At 41.6% G+C, this 16,164-nt stretch overlaps 2 protein-coding genes across 4 annotated transcripts in view; both read right to left on the reverse strand.

Moving 5' to 3' along the window:
* Ptger3 (prostaglandin E receptor 3) overlaps positions 1-16,164 on the reverse strand; it is a 276,814-nt gene that overhangs the window by 129,155 nt on the left and 131,495 nt on the right. The gene's annotated exons all lie outside the window — the stretch shown is intronic.
* On the reverse strand, positions 5,689-7,697 carry LOC114086870 (MAP/microtubule affinity-regulating kinase 3-like). The gene is given in 2 exon segments (XM_027928318.3): positions 5,689-5,846; positions 5,849-7,697. Coding segments are annotated over 2 exon segments (2,007 nt in total).

The following is a 16,164-nucleotide window of genomic DNA, read 5'->3' on the forward strand; positions in this document are numbered from 1 at the left end:
TGAAAGACTATCGTTATTATGCATGAAACTTTGTTGGTCTATTTTTTTTAACCATCATGACATATTCTTAATTTAAGATTTAATGGATTTCCTTTTCCATGTAATATATACTAGATAATTGTCCAATCTTGACAATTAAAAAATAAAATACAAATAACAGAATTTGAAAGAACTCAGAGGAAGAGTCAAAAGTACTAATATCTGTATGTTATAAAGCAGAGAATAAAAAATGAGTGTTTATGATTGATGGAACAAAAAATAAAATTATGAGTACTATTTAATGTTCAAATATAAGAATTTAGGAACAAAATGATAGAAAGCTTGTATGCTACGTCACCTAAAGATTAAAATATAGCTACCAATTCATCACAGTGCTTGGATGCAGTCATGACAATGGTATGAATGTGTGTGAACAGAGAGTGTGTCAATCAGAAAGAACATACCATTAAAATGCACTATTGTGTTGCTAACAAAGTCAAGGGAGACTGGTACACTTGTGAAAGGATCACTCAAAATACATTGAGTGAGAAACTTTGCTGAAGGTCACATGCACTCCATGCATTATGGAATGTGGTTCTTGATATGTTCTGTGACAGAGGCAATGGCTGTCTTGGGAATATTAAATGGAGAGCATATTAAGAGAGAAGGATGACCTCTGAACTGAAAGGCATTTTTGCAGCAATGAACTGTTGGGAATTGTATGTCTTACAGGGGTCCTTCACTCTTTCTCAGGGTCCCATGACTTTAGGGCATTCACAGTACAGGCCAGCTTCCACTCCCAGGCTTGGTGTTCTTTTCCTCAGATTTCACTGTCATGATGTAGAAGATGGAAGATGGAAACGACAATACCTGTCTGAAGGAGCAAGTGGATTAGGGTTCTTGAAATGTTCTGTTGTTAGAGTCTGTAAACAAGTCAAAATAACACCTGGCATTTAGTCAGGGGAATGTTAGAGTTCGTAAACAAGTCTGGATGGTGCCTGGCAAAATGCCAGAGGGAGTGGTTTGAGAAGTAACAAAAGCGAGTCATTAAGTGTAGAGATTCCTGATTGGTTGACTGATGTATCTAGTTTATGCTAATTAGATAAGCTCTGTGGAATGTATAAATACTGCTCCTGTCCTGCAATAAACGGCTCCTACTCCTGCTGTATCAAGCTACAGAAGTTATTCGTCACCCCCCTGATTATTTTGCAGCCAGCCGGCCTTCTACATTCTGTGACAGAGGCAATGCTATCTTGGGAACAGTGAATGGAGAGCGTGTTAAGAGAGATAGATTACCTCAGAAGTAATAGCCAATTACAGAGCACTGAAGTGTTAGGAATTGGCAGGTCTCAAGTAGGTCTTTCTTTTCTTCTCTGACTCCTTTCATAGTAAAGGCCAGCATCCACTCCCAGGCTTGGTGTTCTTTTCCTCAGATTTCAGTGTCATGATGTAGAAGATGGAAGAAGGAAACTACAATGCCTGTGTGGAGCAGCAACTGGATTAGGGTTCTAAGAAGTTCTGTGACAGTCAATGGTTGTCTTGGGAACATTAAATGAAGAGCATGTTAGTAGAGATGTATGACCTCAGAAGTGACAGCCAATGAAGGTGCACTGAACTGTTAGGAATTGGCAGGTCTCCAATGGGTCTTTCTTTCTGCTGGGGGATCCATGACTTCAGGGCATTCAGAGTACAGGCCAGCATGCACTCCCAGGTTTGGAGTATTTTTCCCCAAATTTTACTGGCATGCTGTAGAAGATGGAAGATGGAAATGACAATGACTGTCTGAAGTAGCAGCTGGGTTAGTGTTCTTGAAATCTTCTGTGACAGAGGCAATGGCTATCTTGGGAACATGAAATGGAGAGCATGTTAGAAGAGACATATAACCTCTAAACTGAAAGCCATTGATGGAGCACTGAACTGTTAGGAATTTTCAGGTCTCAAATGGGTCGTTCTTTCTTTTTCAGGATCCCATGACTTTTAGGTCTTTCATAGTAAAGGCCAGCTTCCACTCCTGGGCATGGTGTTCTTTTCCTCAGATCTTCAGGTCATGATGTAGAAGATGGAAGGTGGAAAGAACAATGCCTGCATGAAGCAGCAACTGCATTAGGGTTCTTGAAATGTTCTGTGACAGAGGCAATGCCTCTCTTGGGCACATCCCATGGAGAGCATGTGAAGAGAGATGGATTACCTCTGAACTGAAAGCCATCTTTGCAGCAATGAACTGTTTGGAATTGTATTTCTTACAGGCATCCTTCACTCTTTCTCAGGGTCCCATGACCTTAGGGCACTCACAGTACAGGCCAGCTTCCACTCCCAGGCTTGGTGTTCTTTTCCTCAGATTTCACTCTCATGATTTAGAAGATGGAAGAAGAAAATGACAATGCCTGTGTGGAGCAGCAACTGGATTAGGGTTCTGAAATGTTCTGTGACAGAGTCAATGGTTGTCTTGGGAACATTAAATGAAGAGCATGTTAGTAGAGATGTATGACCTCAGAAGTGACAGCCAATGAAGGTGCACTGAACTGTTAGGAATTGGCAGGTCTCCAATGGGTCTTTCTTTCTTCTGTGGGTTGCATGACTTCAGGGCATTCAGAGTACAAGCCAGCATGCACTCCCAGGTTTGGAGTTTTTTCCCTCAAATTTTACTGTCATGCTGTAGAAGATGGAAGATGGAAATGACAATGACTGTTTGAAGCAGCAGCTGGGTTAGTGTTCTTGAAATCTTCTGTGACAGTGGCAATAGCTATCTTGGGAACATGAAATGGAGAGCATGTTAGAAGACACATATAACCTCTAAACTGAAAGCCATTGATGGAGCACTGAACTGTTAGGAATTTTCAGGTCTCAAATGGGTCCTACTTTATTTTTCAGGGTTCCATGACTTTTAGGTAAAGGCCAGCTTCCACTCCCAGGCGTGATGTTCTTTTCCTCAGATTTTCAGGTCATGATGTAGAAGATGGAAGGTGGAAACGACAATGACTTCTGAAGCAGCAACTGGATTAGGGTTCTAGAAATGTTCTGTGACAGAGGCAATGGCTGTCTTGGGCACATTAAAGGGAGAGCAAGTTAGGAGAGATGGATTACCTCTGAAGTGAAAGCCATTGATGGAGCACTGAACTGTTAGAAAATTACATGTCTCAAGCAGGTCTTTCTTTCTTTTGTTTTCCAGGTCGCATAATTTTAGGGCATTCATAGTAAAGGCCAGCTTCAACTCCAAGGTGTGGTGTTCTTTTCCTCAGATTTTCCAGTCATGGTGTAGAAGATGGAAGGCAGAATCGACAATGACTGTCTGAAGCAGCATCTGGATTAGGGTTCTTGAAATGTTCTGTGACAGAGGCAATGGCTCTCTTGAGCACATTAAATGGAGAGTGTATCAGGAGAGATGGATTACCTCTGAATTGAAAGCCACTTATGGAGCACTGATCTGTTAGGAATTTGCATGTCTCAAGTGGGTCTTTCTTTCTTTTTCAGTGTTCCATGATTTTAGGGCATTCATAGTATGGGAAGCTTCCACTTCCAGTGGAGGTATTCTATTCCTCAGATTTTACTGTCATAATGTAGAAGTTGGAAGATGGAAATAACAATGCCTGTCTGCAGCAGCAACTGGATTAGGGTTCTTGAAATGATCTGTGACAGAGGCAATGGCTGTCTTGGAAACATTCAATGGAGAGCCTGTTAGGAGAGATGGATTACCTCTGAAATGAAAGCCTTGAATGCATCAATGTAGTGTTAGGAATTTGCAGGTCTTAAATGGCTCTTTATTTCTTACTTTTCTGGTGTCCCATGATTTTAGGGCTTTCATAATAAAGTGCAGCTTCCACTCCCAGTCGTGGTGTTCTTTTCCTCAGATATTATGGTCATGATGTAGAAGATGGAAGATGGAAATGACAATGACTGTGTGAAGCAGCAACTGGATTAGGGTTCTTGAAATGTTCAGTGACAGAGGCAGTGGCTGTCTTGGGTACATCCCATGGAGAGCATGTGAAGAGAGATGGATTACCTCTGAACTGAAAGCCATTGATGGAGCACTGTAGTGTTAGGAATTTGCAGGTCTCAAATGGGTCTTTCTTTTTCGGTGTCCCATGACTTTAGGGCATTCATAGTACAGGCCAGCTTCCACTACCAGGCATGGTGTTCTTTTCCCCAAATTTTACTGTCATGATGTAGAAGATGGAAGATGGAAACAGCAATGCCTGTCTGAAGCAGCAATTGGATTAGGGTTCTAGAAATGTTCTGTGACAGAGGTAATGGCTGTCTTGGGCACATTAAAGGGAGAGCAAGTAAGGAGAGATGGATTACCTCTGAAGTGAAAGCCATTGATGGAGCACTGAACTGTTAGAAAATTACATGTCTCAAGCAGGACTTTCTTTCTTTTGTTTTCCGGGTCGCATAACTTTAGGGCATTCACAGTAAAGGCCAGCTTCAACTCCCAGGCGTGGTGTTCTTTTCCTCAGATTTTACAGTCATGATGTAGAAGATGGAAGATGGAAATGACAATGACTGTCTGCAGCAGCAACTGCATTAGAGTTCTTTACAGGTCTGTGACAGAGGCAATGGCTGTCTTGAGAACATTCAATGGAGAGCATGTAAGGAGAGATGGAGTACCTCTAAAATGAAAGCCATTGATGGAGCACTGTACTGTTAGGAATTGGCATGTCTCAAATGCAACTTTCTCTCTCTTTTTCTTTTTCGGTGTCTCATGACTTTAGGGCATTCATAGTAAAGGCCAGCTTCCACTCCCAGGTGTGGTGTTCTTCACCTCAGATTTTCAGGTCATGAAGTAGAAGATGGAAGATGGAAATGACAATGCCTCGCTGAAGCAGCGAATTAGTGTTTTTGAAATGTTCTGTGATAAAGCCAAAAGCTGTCTTGGGAACTCTCAGTGGGAAAGCGCCCCTTGAGACTTCCCAGTTGCTATGGGAACTTATCTGATCAAACAGAGGTTCTGTGACACTCATGGAGTTCTTCACTTCTTGACCATGAGGTTTGGATGCCAGGTGTAGGAGTTAGAAGTTTATCAAAGCAAGCTGGTCATCATAATCAGGTTGCCCCTACTTATGACCCTGTTTTGCTTGCTTTGCACAAACTTTCTCCCAAAACCCCTTTCATTGATCACACTGAGAAGGCTTGTGGTCATTGCACTCCATAGTGTAATAGCCTGTTTGGGTCCCATCTGCTGCCACCTGCAGGGTGGTTGATTGAGGAAACCAGATGAGGGGCCATGGGGGATGAGAAAAGTCAGAAATCCAAGGGGTGAAAAAGCTGGAACTGGGTGTCGATTACACTCTGGTAGAGTGCAACGGTCAGGAGCCAGCTCAACACGTTTGTTATATAAGTTTCATACTTAAAAGGTTTTTTTTTTGTGAGAAAATTTGGGCAAAGCCATCAAAACCAAGGTCATATGTATGACCAGTCCAATTATGAGTAGCAGCTTGTGCCCATAACGTTCCACCGCTGAGCCCTGCCACCTGAACCACAAGTTCAAGAACTGAATAGCTCCCTGGGTGGGACAGGTGGAACAGGTCTTCACCCAAGAAACTGGGCAGTCTTGACCAGCGCCTTGCATCAAGAATTCCCATGAGGGGCATCACCTCCCGGGACAATTAAAGAACCCTAATTTAGTCACTGCTCCCAACAATTGCCTAAATGTTATTCTATATGTCCATCAGTGTTGAGGAAAACACTTCAAGTTGATGCTTAATTTACATCCTAATGACTGGGTTCCAGTTTGAGCTCACTGGCAATTTTGGAAGCAATATTTTTGAATGCCTTGGATTTCTCTGATATGGGCTTGAAGGGGACCCCGTTCAGACACAGTCTGGGAAGTTTACATACCTCCATCTCCCACTGCACCACTTTCTCGGTGTACCATCTCCATGGATGCAGAAGAGCAGAAAGGGCGTCTTGTGCATGTAATGGCAGTTGTTGGCATCTAGCACCTTGCGGATTTCCCTCATGATGTCACTAGGATCCATGGCACTAGTGATTTTCATGCTCCAGGTGAAGTGCAGGGAGCGAGGTTTTGCTTGTTGGTTCTCCTTTCTCTGCTCAGCAGAGACATGTTGACTTGAACCCTTATATCTCAGGGTCTTCTCAGACTCAGTTGGAGGCCTTCTTGTGAATTTAGATGTTAACTTAGTAAAAACACCAGTGGTGCCTCTTCTTTGAGTCTGGGGCAATGCTTCAGCTGGATGGAAGCAGCTGGGTGAGGCAAGAGGACCTTCGTGTGTTGCAGTTTGGGATTCCCGGGGCTGGCGGTGGAACATTCAACGAAGGGCACTGGCTCTGGGGAAGCAGATGCGGCCCCGGGTGGAGGTACTTGGGTCACTGTGGGTTGAAGTCACTGGAGGGCTCTGAGCAGGGAAGGTGCTGTTGTTCTGACCATTCCGGCTCACTGAACGTGTGTCTGCTTTGGTTGTTTTGCGGCAAATGTACTTACTCCACAGTGTCCTCCCTCCAGATGGTGTGCTGCTCTTGTAGGCAGCAGGCATTTTCTTGAATTCAGGAGTCTCCAGCTCCTTGGGACTGGTGGTGATCCCAGGTAGGGGCCTGGCTAGAGAAATTCCCTTTCCTCCCACAGCACTGCCGCCGGATTTCTGGGAGGCCATTTGATGTTCTCTGAGGTGACTCTGGGCAGTGCTGGTCGGATATGGCCCAATTCCAGCATGGTCCAGGGACTGTGTCTGCTTCTGAGTGGAAACGCTTCGCTGCACTTTGCGGTGAGGAGGCCAGCTGGTGCTCTTTCTGAGGACCCTGCTTGGCAGCAGCTTAGCCAACGAGATGTTTCTGTGGGAGATGGCCACCTCTGGACCAACAAAAGGTTGGAGGACATCAAGGCCTCTGTTGATCCACCTGTCTCCCATAATTTCGGCCAGGGTGCTGCGCTTAGTTGGATTGAGCACCAGCAAGCGTTTCAGCAGATTTTCACATTCTGTTGACATGTACAGAGGGATTCGGTATCTACCTTGTAGCACTCTGTCTCTAATTTCTCTCACATTGTCCCCAACAAAAGGAAGCGACCCGGTGACTAGGGTGTACAGAACCATGCCAAGACTCCACACATCCACTTCGGGACCATCGTACTCTATGCACTGGAAGAGCTCTGGAGCTGCATAGGGCGGACTGCCGCAAAACGTGTCGAGTTTACACCCAAGTGTAAACTCGTTGCTGAGTCCAAAATCGGCTACCTTGATCTTCATCTGTGAGTCTAATAACAGATTGTCCGCCTTTAGGTCTCGGTGGGCGACCTGCTTTTGGTGACAATATTGGACTGCAGACACGATCTGCCGGAATATAGATCTTGCCTCCTCTTCCTGCAGTCTTCTTTTGTTGGCCAGATAGTCCAAAACGCCCCCTCCACTGGCATACTCCAGGACCAAACAGAGTGCTTTTTCACAGTCCAGAGCTTCATAGAGCTTCAGGATGTGTGGGTGGTCTAACATCTTGAGGATTCTCACCTCTCTGTACATCTTTTGGAGGACTTGTGGCTTCAGATGTCTCTTATCGATGATCTTGATTGCCACTTCTTGACCTGTGATGACGTGACGGGCCAGCATGACTTTGGCGAAGGTCCCCTTGCCGAGGGTTTTCACTACTCTATAATCTCCAATGCGAGGCTGTTTACCTGCAGAGGAAGCTGTGGATTTTGGGCGCTGTGCTCCAGAGTGCCCGGTCTCGGAGGTGTCTTCTGCCCGTCTAGCTCCATGCGATGGGTGCATGGTTTGACCCAAGTTGATGATCGATGGGTCTCGGTGTCACTGGAAAGTTTAGGATTGGTGAGGGCTAGGCAAGGACGGGGGTGGGGGGAAACAAGGAAAGAGTTGGAGATGGGTTGGGGAAAAAAATTAGCCACAACTGCCTTTTACCAACAAATATCGTGCCCATTTCAAAAACTCGCTCTGGGAACATCAAAGGCCAAAAGGCAAATGAGGAGTGGTTCTAGGTCCACTCATTTCTAGGATTCTCATTCTATTATCTCCTAGGCAGTCAATGCAGTCATAAAGGTACTGACTGCATAAAGAGTGGTCATATGCACCCTAAGTGGATCAAGGACCCAGGCACTTACTCTGTCTATGGAACTTGACAGTTTTGGGGTCAAGACCTGATGAAAAAGAAAACTATTTTTTTCCAGAAATATTCAGCTGGACATAATCACACTTGACAATTCAATTTGGATGGTGAAGTTGATTGGTGAAAGCACTGGGGTTGTAAGAGTGGTCCACTTTACCTTTTGAATATAACCCTGGCTGCTTATTTTAAAAGGGAAATGTTTTTCTTTTCCCCTTCTCCCTGTCTCCCTCCCTAACCTGGGGGCAGGGAACAAGATTACCTTGAGTTATCTGTTCTCCACAGGAAGGAGAAGTCACCAGAAGAACTAGGAAGTGATGAGCTCCCAGATCAACTAGTTAATCATAACACACGCTCAGGATGCACCTGGGAACCCCTGGTCAGGGCACACCTGGAGTGGAGCCTTTGAATAGTCTCCTTAAAAACCCTCTGTTTTCCCTGATGGGCAGAATCAAATCTTCTGGCACAGGAGTCCCCTGTGTTTCCCCTTTTCTGGCAAAGCAATAAACCTCCTTTTACCTCGATCTCAAAACCTTCTCCTCATTATTGCATGGCCATCAGGGACAAGGCCCAAGGTTTTTGGTAACAGGTCAGGGACCCAGGCTCTAGTGTATTGCTCATCTGCTTTTTTCCCCTAGTGTCTTTCAAAAGTCTTCAAAACTCCTTTATTCAATCATTGTAGGGGCCGCAACATGCAAATACTAGTTTCACCTCTCTTCTTTGTAAAAGTTGTCTTGCATTTCTGCCAAATACCTGTATCTTTCAAGGAGATTATTAATTTACTTCCAGTATTGAACATGTAGGCTTTTTAATATCAGTAAAGAAACAAAATAAAATGTGTCACACATGTGGCCACTTAATACTTACAAGTCATTCTCAAAATAAACCCGGATGCAATTTCAAGTGCAGCCACACTCCATCTGCTGAAATTTTATATCTTACCCTATGGTATGATTTTTGGAAATTAAGTCATTTTTTGAACAAATACAAAATATTCAAAAATGGGCCTGGCATATGCTTTGTACTCATCAACTACTTGTGGAATAAATGGTTTACCATTGCTTTGTATTCTTAATTACCAGAAGAGTGTGTGTGTGCGTGTATGTGTGTGTGTGTGTGTGGGCACATGCACATCAATGCAGCATTTCCTTGTTAATAGCAGTCTTCTTGTTCATATTGAATGCTTTCACACATTATATTCTAATAGTGCTACACACATCTGGTGTCAATGTAACAGTGGTCCACCTTGTGTTTTGAATAGAGCTCTTGACGCTCTGCCCCTGTAACTCATTTTTTAAGTAGATATGTTTTTATTCTCTTCTTCTCTCATTGCTCCTCCCTAATTTCAGGGGGAACAGGATTATCTTTTTTTCCCTATTTCAGGCAGATTTCTCTCTCTGAGTGTTCACACCCACCAAAGGAAGGACGTAATCCAGACTTTGGGGATGGTACCAGAAGATCTCAGAAATGATTCTCCCAAATTAACAAGTGAATTACAACTCCAGACAGAGAACATGTAGAATGTAGCCTTTGAATCACCTCTTTATAAGCCCCCTGTTCCTGCTGATAGGCAGAATCACAGCCTTTGGGACAGAAGTCTCCTGTGTTTCTCTTTTGTTAGCAAAGCAATAAGCCTTCGTTTTCTTTTCTCTCAAAACCGTGTCCTCCTTATTGGACTGGGCTTTCAACAATATCAAGATGGTATAACGAATTCTAAATACATACTATTTGCAATTAGTAGACAGGTATCATTTGAGTCTACCAGATTTGTACAATAACTATTAAATATTCTCCCATATTAAGTGGCTGATACTGTGAATACTTTAACCTTTTCTCAGTGACTCATGTTCACCTCTAGCAACATCAATAAATGTAAGATTTCAAGCCTTATGGGCCTTCCATAAGCTTCCATCAGCTCTCAATAGAGGTCTGACACATTGTTTTGTTTTGTTGGGTTTTTTTTTTTTTTTTTTTGGTGTTGTGTTTTGGTATTAAACACCCACTGAAAAACTTAGATTATTTGTCTAAATTTTATGTTGTGACCATATAATTTAAGATTTAAAGTGAAACATTTTGAGAGTTAAAAAAGGGGGGCATAAGAAGTAGTCAACAATAAAATTATACATTATTTGGAACATTTTATATTGGCTGATGATTAGCTTTATTTTCTCACTATGCCTATACAATGGTATAGTTAAAAAGTAATGATTCTAGTAAAACAACAGTTCCATTTAAAACAAGTAATGGTTTTATTTACTACAATGGTTCTAGTCAAAAACTCATTTTAAATAAAATATTTTATGCAAATTAAAATTCCAAAAGTTCATAAGTACCAAAGTGTCTTTAAAAAAGATAAAATCTTTATATTGGCTATAAACTCTTGAAGAATGATAGCTCTTTGTATACATCCATGTTCTTTAATCAGATTCTTAACCTCATGTGTTCCTTAATCTCATGTCAGAGATATTTTTTCTGAAGAATATATTTTTAAATAAGATCTCATTTAAAAACTTCAGTGCATTTCCCACAATCCTGGTCATGCATAAATTTTATAATTAATATTTGCCTATATTGATTTTCTCAGTTGACTCTTTTCAGCATATTATATTTTTAATCAGGAAAACAATCTTTCTACAATTAGTGATATACCTGTTAAACTCAGTGAGAATTATTATAAAGAATATCTTAAATTCAAATTTTTATTTAAAAATATGTATATATTTTAGCCAAGTATTTTTATAGGTCTCCCTTCTCTTCAAAGTGCCTCTCTTCATCTAATGTTTTCTCCATGCAAAATGTGCTAACATGTTATCTCTGTTTATGATTCTTTCTACAGTAGTGCCAAATTTAGATGATAAAAAACTATAATCTTTATTTCACGTCAATAAGGTTGTTATGATTTGATTCTGTGTCCTTTCCAAAAGTCACGTTGAAATTTATTGTCATTGAAAAAATATTATGAGGTAAGTTTGTTGAGGTGATGAGGCTCTGCCCTCATAAGTGGATTATGCTGTTATGGTGGGAATAGGATTTCATAACAGGGTAAGTTAGTGCCCCCTTACCCTTCTATACCCTCTGCCATAGGATGACCCGGCAAGAAAGTTATCACCAAATGCCGTCTCATGGATCTTGGACTCTCAGCTTCCTGAATAGTAAAATATAAGTTTCTGTGATATGTTACTATCACAGCACAAAATAACAGAATCTGTAACTTTCTAATTAAAAATAAATGTCCGGAGTTGGAACATGGCGGTGGGTGCGGAAGGAGCAATCCCATGACCTCCTCAGCTATGCTGGCAAAGAGAGACTTCAGAATGTCTGGATGCTGTCTGCTCAGGAACGCCTAGCAATGCTGGGCTGAGGTGGTACCTAAGCGAGCAGTTTGAGTGTCTCAGAGGCCACAGTGTGCTCAGGTAAGGGTGAATCCAGACCACCTGGAGCCTGGAGTTACTGGCGGGTTGATTTGTGACCCGCCACCGACCCACCGCGACTCAGTGCTACAGAGACCCTTGAGCAGAGTAGAGAAACAAAACTTTGGAGCTTTGGAGGATCTTTTGAGTGGTGCCAAGAGAGCCTCCATGGTCCAGCAGACCGAGAGCTGAGGTAGGATTTAGGAGATACAGACCAGACCCAGTCTTCCCATCGGACACCCTGGCAAGGAAACCAGGGTCCACCCTGGCAGAGAACTGATGTCATCAGAGTTCGGGGGATGGATCCCTCCACAGTGAAATTGGCGACCACAGCGCTGACAGCCGAGGCCTTTTTCACAAGCTCCTGGGGGCGTGGCTACCTGAGGGAATTAGGCAAAATAAGCCAATGGCCCCCAGCTCCAGTGCTCCACAACCTTGGGGTCTGGGTGAACAGCAAATAGAGAGAGTGCCCAGTCTTTCAAGAGAACAGGGTACCCAGGGGGCTGTAGGCCTGGAGTGTAGCTAGGTCTGTGGAAAATGGCACCAGTGAGTGGGGCCTGGCGGGCTGGAGAAGCATGGGTGGAGGGGGTGTGGGGGGGCTGCTGGTGACCAAGAACGGCCCTGGACCACCAGGATTGGTGAGCCACCCAGCTGGGGAGGAGGAGCTGTCTCACAGGGATTGTTTCTTGCATCTTGAGGGCAGAAGTTTGGCCCAGAGGGCACAGCTCCACTTACTGGAAGAAACTCTTAAGACTGCATTTATGTTTGTTTGTTTGATATATCAAGAAATTTGTAATGTTTTGAACAACCAACAATAAAAAATTTAAAAAAAAGAAATAATAATATTTAACTCATAATAATGTAAGATTTGAAGTTAATCTATGTACAAGGAGAGAGTAAGTTCATGCTGATTTGGTTTTCCCTATTTCCTTTTCTTCAATGAACCAGGACTCCTTGGAAAAATCACCAATTTTGAGACAGGGTCAGGAAATATGTAGGATGAACCTGGAGAATTTTGTAATGCCAGAAAGAAAGGAAGTTAGAAAACCAAACCAAATAACTCTCTCTCTCTCTCTCTCTCTCTCTCTCTCTCTCTCACACACACACACACACACAGTGTTGGGAATATGTCAAAGACAGTAGCTGAAAGAGATCCCCATGGCCAAAGCAGAAACATTTTGAGCAACCTGGTATTGAATTATAACAAAATATAAAGTAAGTATCCATACTTACATAAATAAGTAAATAGGAAGAACATACAAGTCTCTTGAGCAGAATTTAAAATAATTATACCCCACTTCAAGGAAGTGGAGCATAACTCCCCACTCCTTAAGCTAGAATTGTTCATAGTGACTCCCTTTCAAAAAGTATCGTGGACAGCAGAAAAAAAAAAGATAAATTAGCAGAGAAATCTGATAAACATTACATCTATCAGTTGATAAGGCCCATACCAGCAGTGACAAGTCATGTTCATCCTCCATACCCTTGATGTGATGTCAGAAAAATGGCACTGAACCCTGTGGTCTTTCCTTCCATAAACCCTTAACCCCCATCTAATTATGAGAAAAACATTAGACAGTCCCCAAGGAGGAATGCATTAGAAAACATATGACCAGCACCCCCCAACACTGTCATCAAATAGGAGTTTGAGAAATGTTAGTGACAAGAAGAGCCCAAGAAGACAAATAAATGCAGTGTGGTAACCGGAAGAATCCAGAAATAGATAAAACCTGAGGTTATCCACATAAATCATGGTCTTTAGTCAATTATAACATATCACTATTAGTTCACTAGCAGTAACACATGTGCTATTCTAAAGCAAGGTATTAATAATAGGAGAAACTGGTGTGTGGTGTACAAGAACTCTATACTGTCCCCACACTTTTTCTATAAATCAAAAAACTAAATTTATTTAAAAATCAAAGGTAAGTTCATGCCTTTTGTTCACTCTTGGAGTAAGCAAGAATTGATTGGCCACCTACTCTACACCACGTTCCTCACTACATACTGAGGCCAGAAAGATATACAAGACAGGAAGGAAGGGACAGAGGGAGGGAGGAAGGGAGGAGGTCATCCTATAGAATGATTTTCTATTTCCTGGAAATTTTCTCTCCATGGTATTAAATGTAGCAACATAGTCAAGAACATAAATAAATAATAAAGTAGGGTGTATGGTTTAGATCTTAAATGTCCACAAAATTCATGACCCCAAGATTAATTTCCCCAAGATTCAGACTATGAATCTGATACCTATGAAATCATGAGACAATATAAATCTTTCTTTTTTTAGATTTGTTTTACTTAGGTGTTTTTGCTATAATAATGGAAAGTTGGTTAAGGAATGGGGAAAGAGAAGAAGTGTTTTTATAATTGTACTAATGGGGAAATCTTTATCATTGAACAGAACACATTAAAGAAAAAATTCAAACTTATGGCTACATAGAAATATTTTTTTCAGAAAAATAAGAAATACCATAAATAATAACTAAAAAGTCAAGTTTGGAAATGGAAAAGAACTTACAAGTCATTTGACAAAAGGATAATTTCCTTAATAGAAAGAACATTTCAACAGATCATTGAGAAAATGATCAACAACTAGAAAGGGGGAAAAAAAACAGGGAAGCATTTAAGCAGATTATCAATGGATTTTCATAATAAAAGGGACATCAATGGTTTTCATATGTGTGAAAATATGTGTAAACTTCTAATAAGAAAATACAAGTAAAAGAACAATGAAATACCATTTTTTTTATCAGACTAGTAAAGACCAAACTTTGAAAATACATCCAGGTGGTAAGAATGCATAAAAGGAGACATCTTTATATATTGTTAGTAGAAATGTGAAATAAATGTCTTCCTTGGAGGATAATTTAGTGACATTGTAGTTAGAAACAGTTGGCACCCTGCTGATATCCCTGAGCCATTACATTTCAGTGCATGCTGGCCTGATTTTCAAGTACCATTGCCTACTGAAATCCATTGTGATACAGAATGAAGTGCAAGGGTGGGCTTATGCAATATCTTCAGAATATGGGAGCCAATAGCATAACAGCAATTATGACAGTGGAGCTGGCTGGTGGTCATTGGTGTCATTTGTATACTAAGAGAAAAAAAGTGATGGGTTCAACTATCAATCAACATGATGTAAATACCAGCAGTCTTCAAAGAACTATTTGCCATTCAAAAAGCAACTTGGCATGGTATTGGATCTGGTAGAATGCAAGCGACATCAAGAGATTATGTGCCTGGGTTGTTCATCATAAGCTCTTACTGCCAGATCCTTAAGAATCATTAGGTTGGGAAGATACAGCAGTAACTCACAGTGTAATGAATGGTGTATTTGTGAAAAGGCAAGAATGCGTCTGAGGGTATAATTAAATTACACCAAGTGGCAGTCTAGTCCCACATTTTACCTAGCTTGTCAAACCAGGGTCTCTTCCTGTGATCTCACAGAGGGTTCCCATAACCAACTGTTAGAAGATGAAAAACCAAGGTCTGTTTAAGAGACAGCTGGACTCGATATAATATTAGAGCCGAAAGTGCACTGCTCCATACAGCTCCACTCAGGGGTGTCCTCGAAAAAAGAATGAGGGGAAATTCTCACTACTGTGGGCAGAGCTCCAAGAAGTGGTGATCAACTTCAGGTTCAACTGCAGGGGGCGCTGCTAGGACTCTGACCATGTTATTGCTCCCTTACCCTTAAGTTCCTGCTGATCAGGCTTCCAAACTACTTAGTACCTGCATTTCTTTCATTCTCTGACCAATAAAATCTACATTCCCTGTACAATAGGCCAGTAGCCCCAGGGAATTAATATCACAGGCAGTGGAATACAGGGAGGTGAAGTGGTGGTGTCTCTGAGGGGAGGAATAGTTTATAATTGAAGTTATAGAGTATTCCTGGCACATAGTAATGATAAAAGTCTGCATGACTTTTAGTTGATTTTGTTTAAAATTATCAACAGAGAATTCTGTTGTTGCTAGAACCCAAAGCAGAGCCTTGCCGTGGCTGCCACTGCTCCCAGAGTGACTTTTAGCCTATTACTGACCTGACAGGACAGGAACCAGTGTGAAAGGGCAGCTGAGATCACTTGGTCTATAGATACACCAATTCACAAGGGAAATGAAATATCCAGGCCTATCAGCAGCTACTTGACAAAAAAGTTTCATTGTATATTCCTTAAAAACAACAACAACAAAAAAAAAAAAAAAAAAAAAAAACTTTGAATGCCATGTTTGCCACATAGGCTATAACAAGGAAGGGAAAGAAAACTAAAGAGAAAAAGTAAAAGAAGGCTCCCTTCAGGCATATCAGTTTTCCTCTTCACTCACTGCAGATGGTCCGGAGAAGCAGCATATCAGTTAAAATCAGAGAAGATTGATTGGAAGTGTCATCACCAACTGTGAGCTCATGTCTCCATCTGTCAAATGCAGATTCTAAGAGTATAAGCTTGATAGATTGAGAGAGAACCAGTGAGATAATTCCTGAAAAGCAGATGTGCATTTAACGGGCACTTGGTAATCTCATCTATTGTTAAGGATTGTTGATAGATAGCAGTTTTAGTAAGGTCACAACCTCATTGATATCCTAAGGAATTGAAAACAAGGAAAGGAAAGTGGAAAGCAGGTCTGTAGTTTTAATCCATTAGAAAATCCCATGCTTAACATGGTTTCATTTGCCTTTTCTGCTGCAAAATTCTAAATAACACTG

Source organism: Marmota flaviventris, chromosome 10 (assembly GCF_047511675.1).
Source record: "Marmota flaviventris isolate mMarFla1 chromosome 10, mMarFla1.hap1, whole genome shotgun sequence".
NCBI lineage: Eukaryota > Metazoa > Chordata > Mammalia > Rodentia > Sciuridae > Marmota > Marmota flaviventris.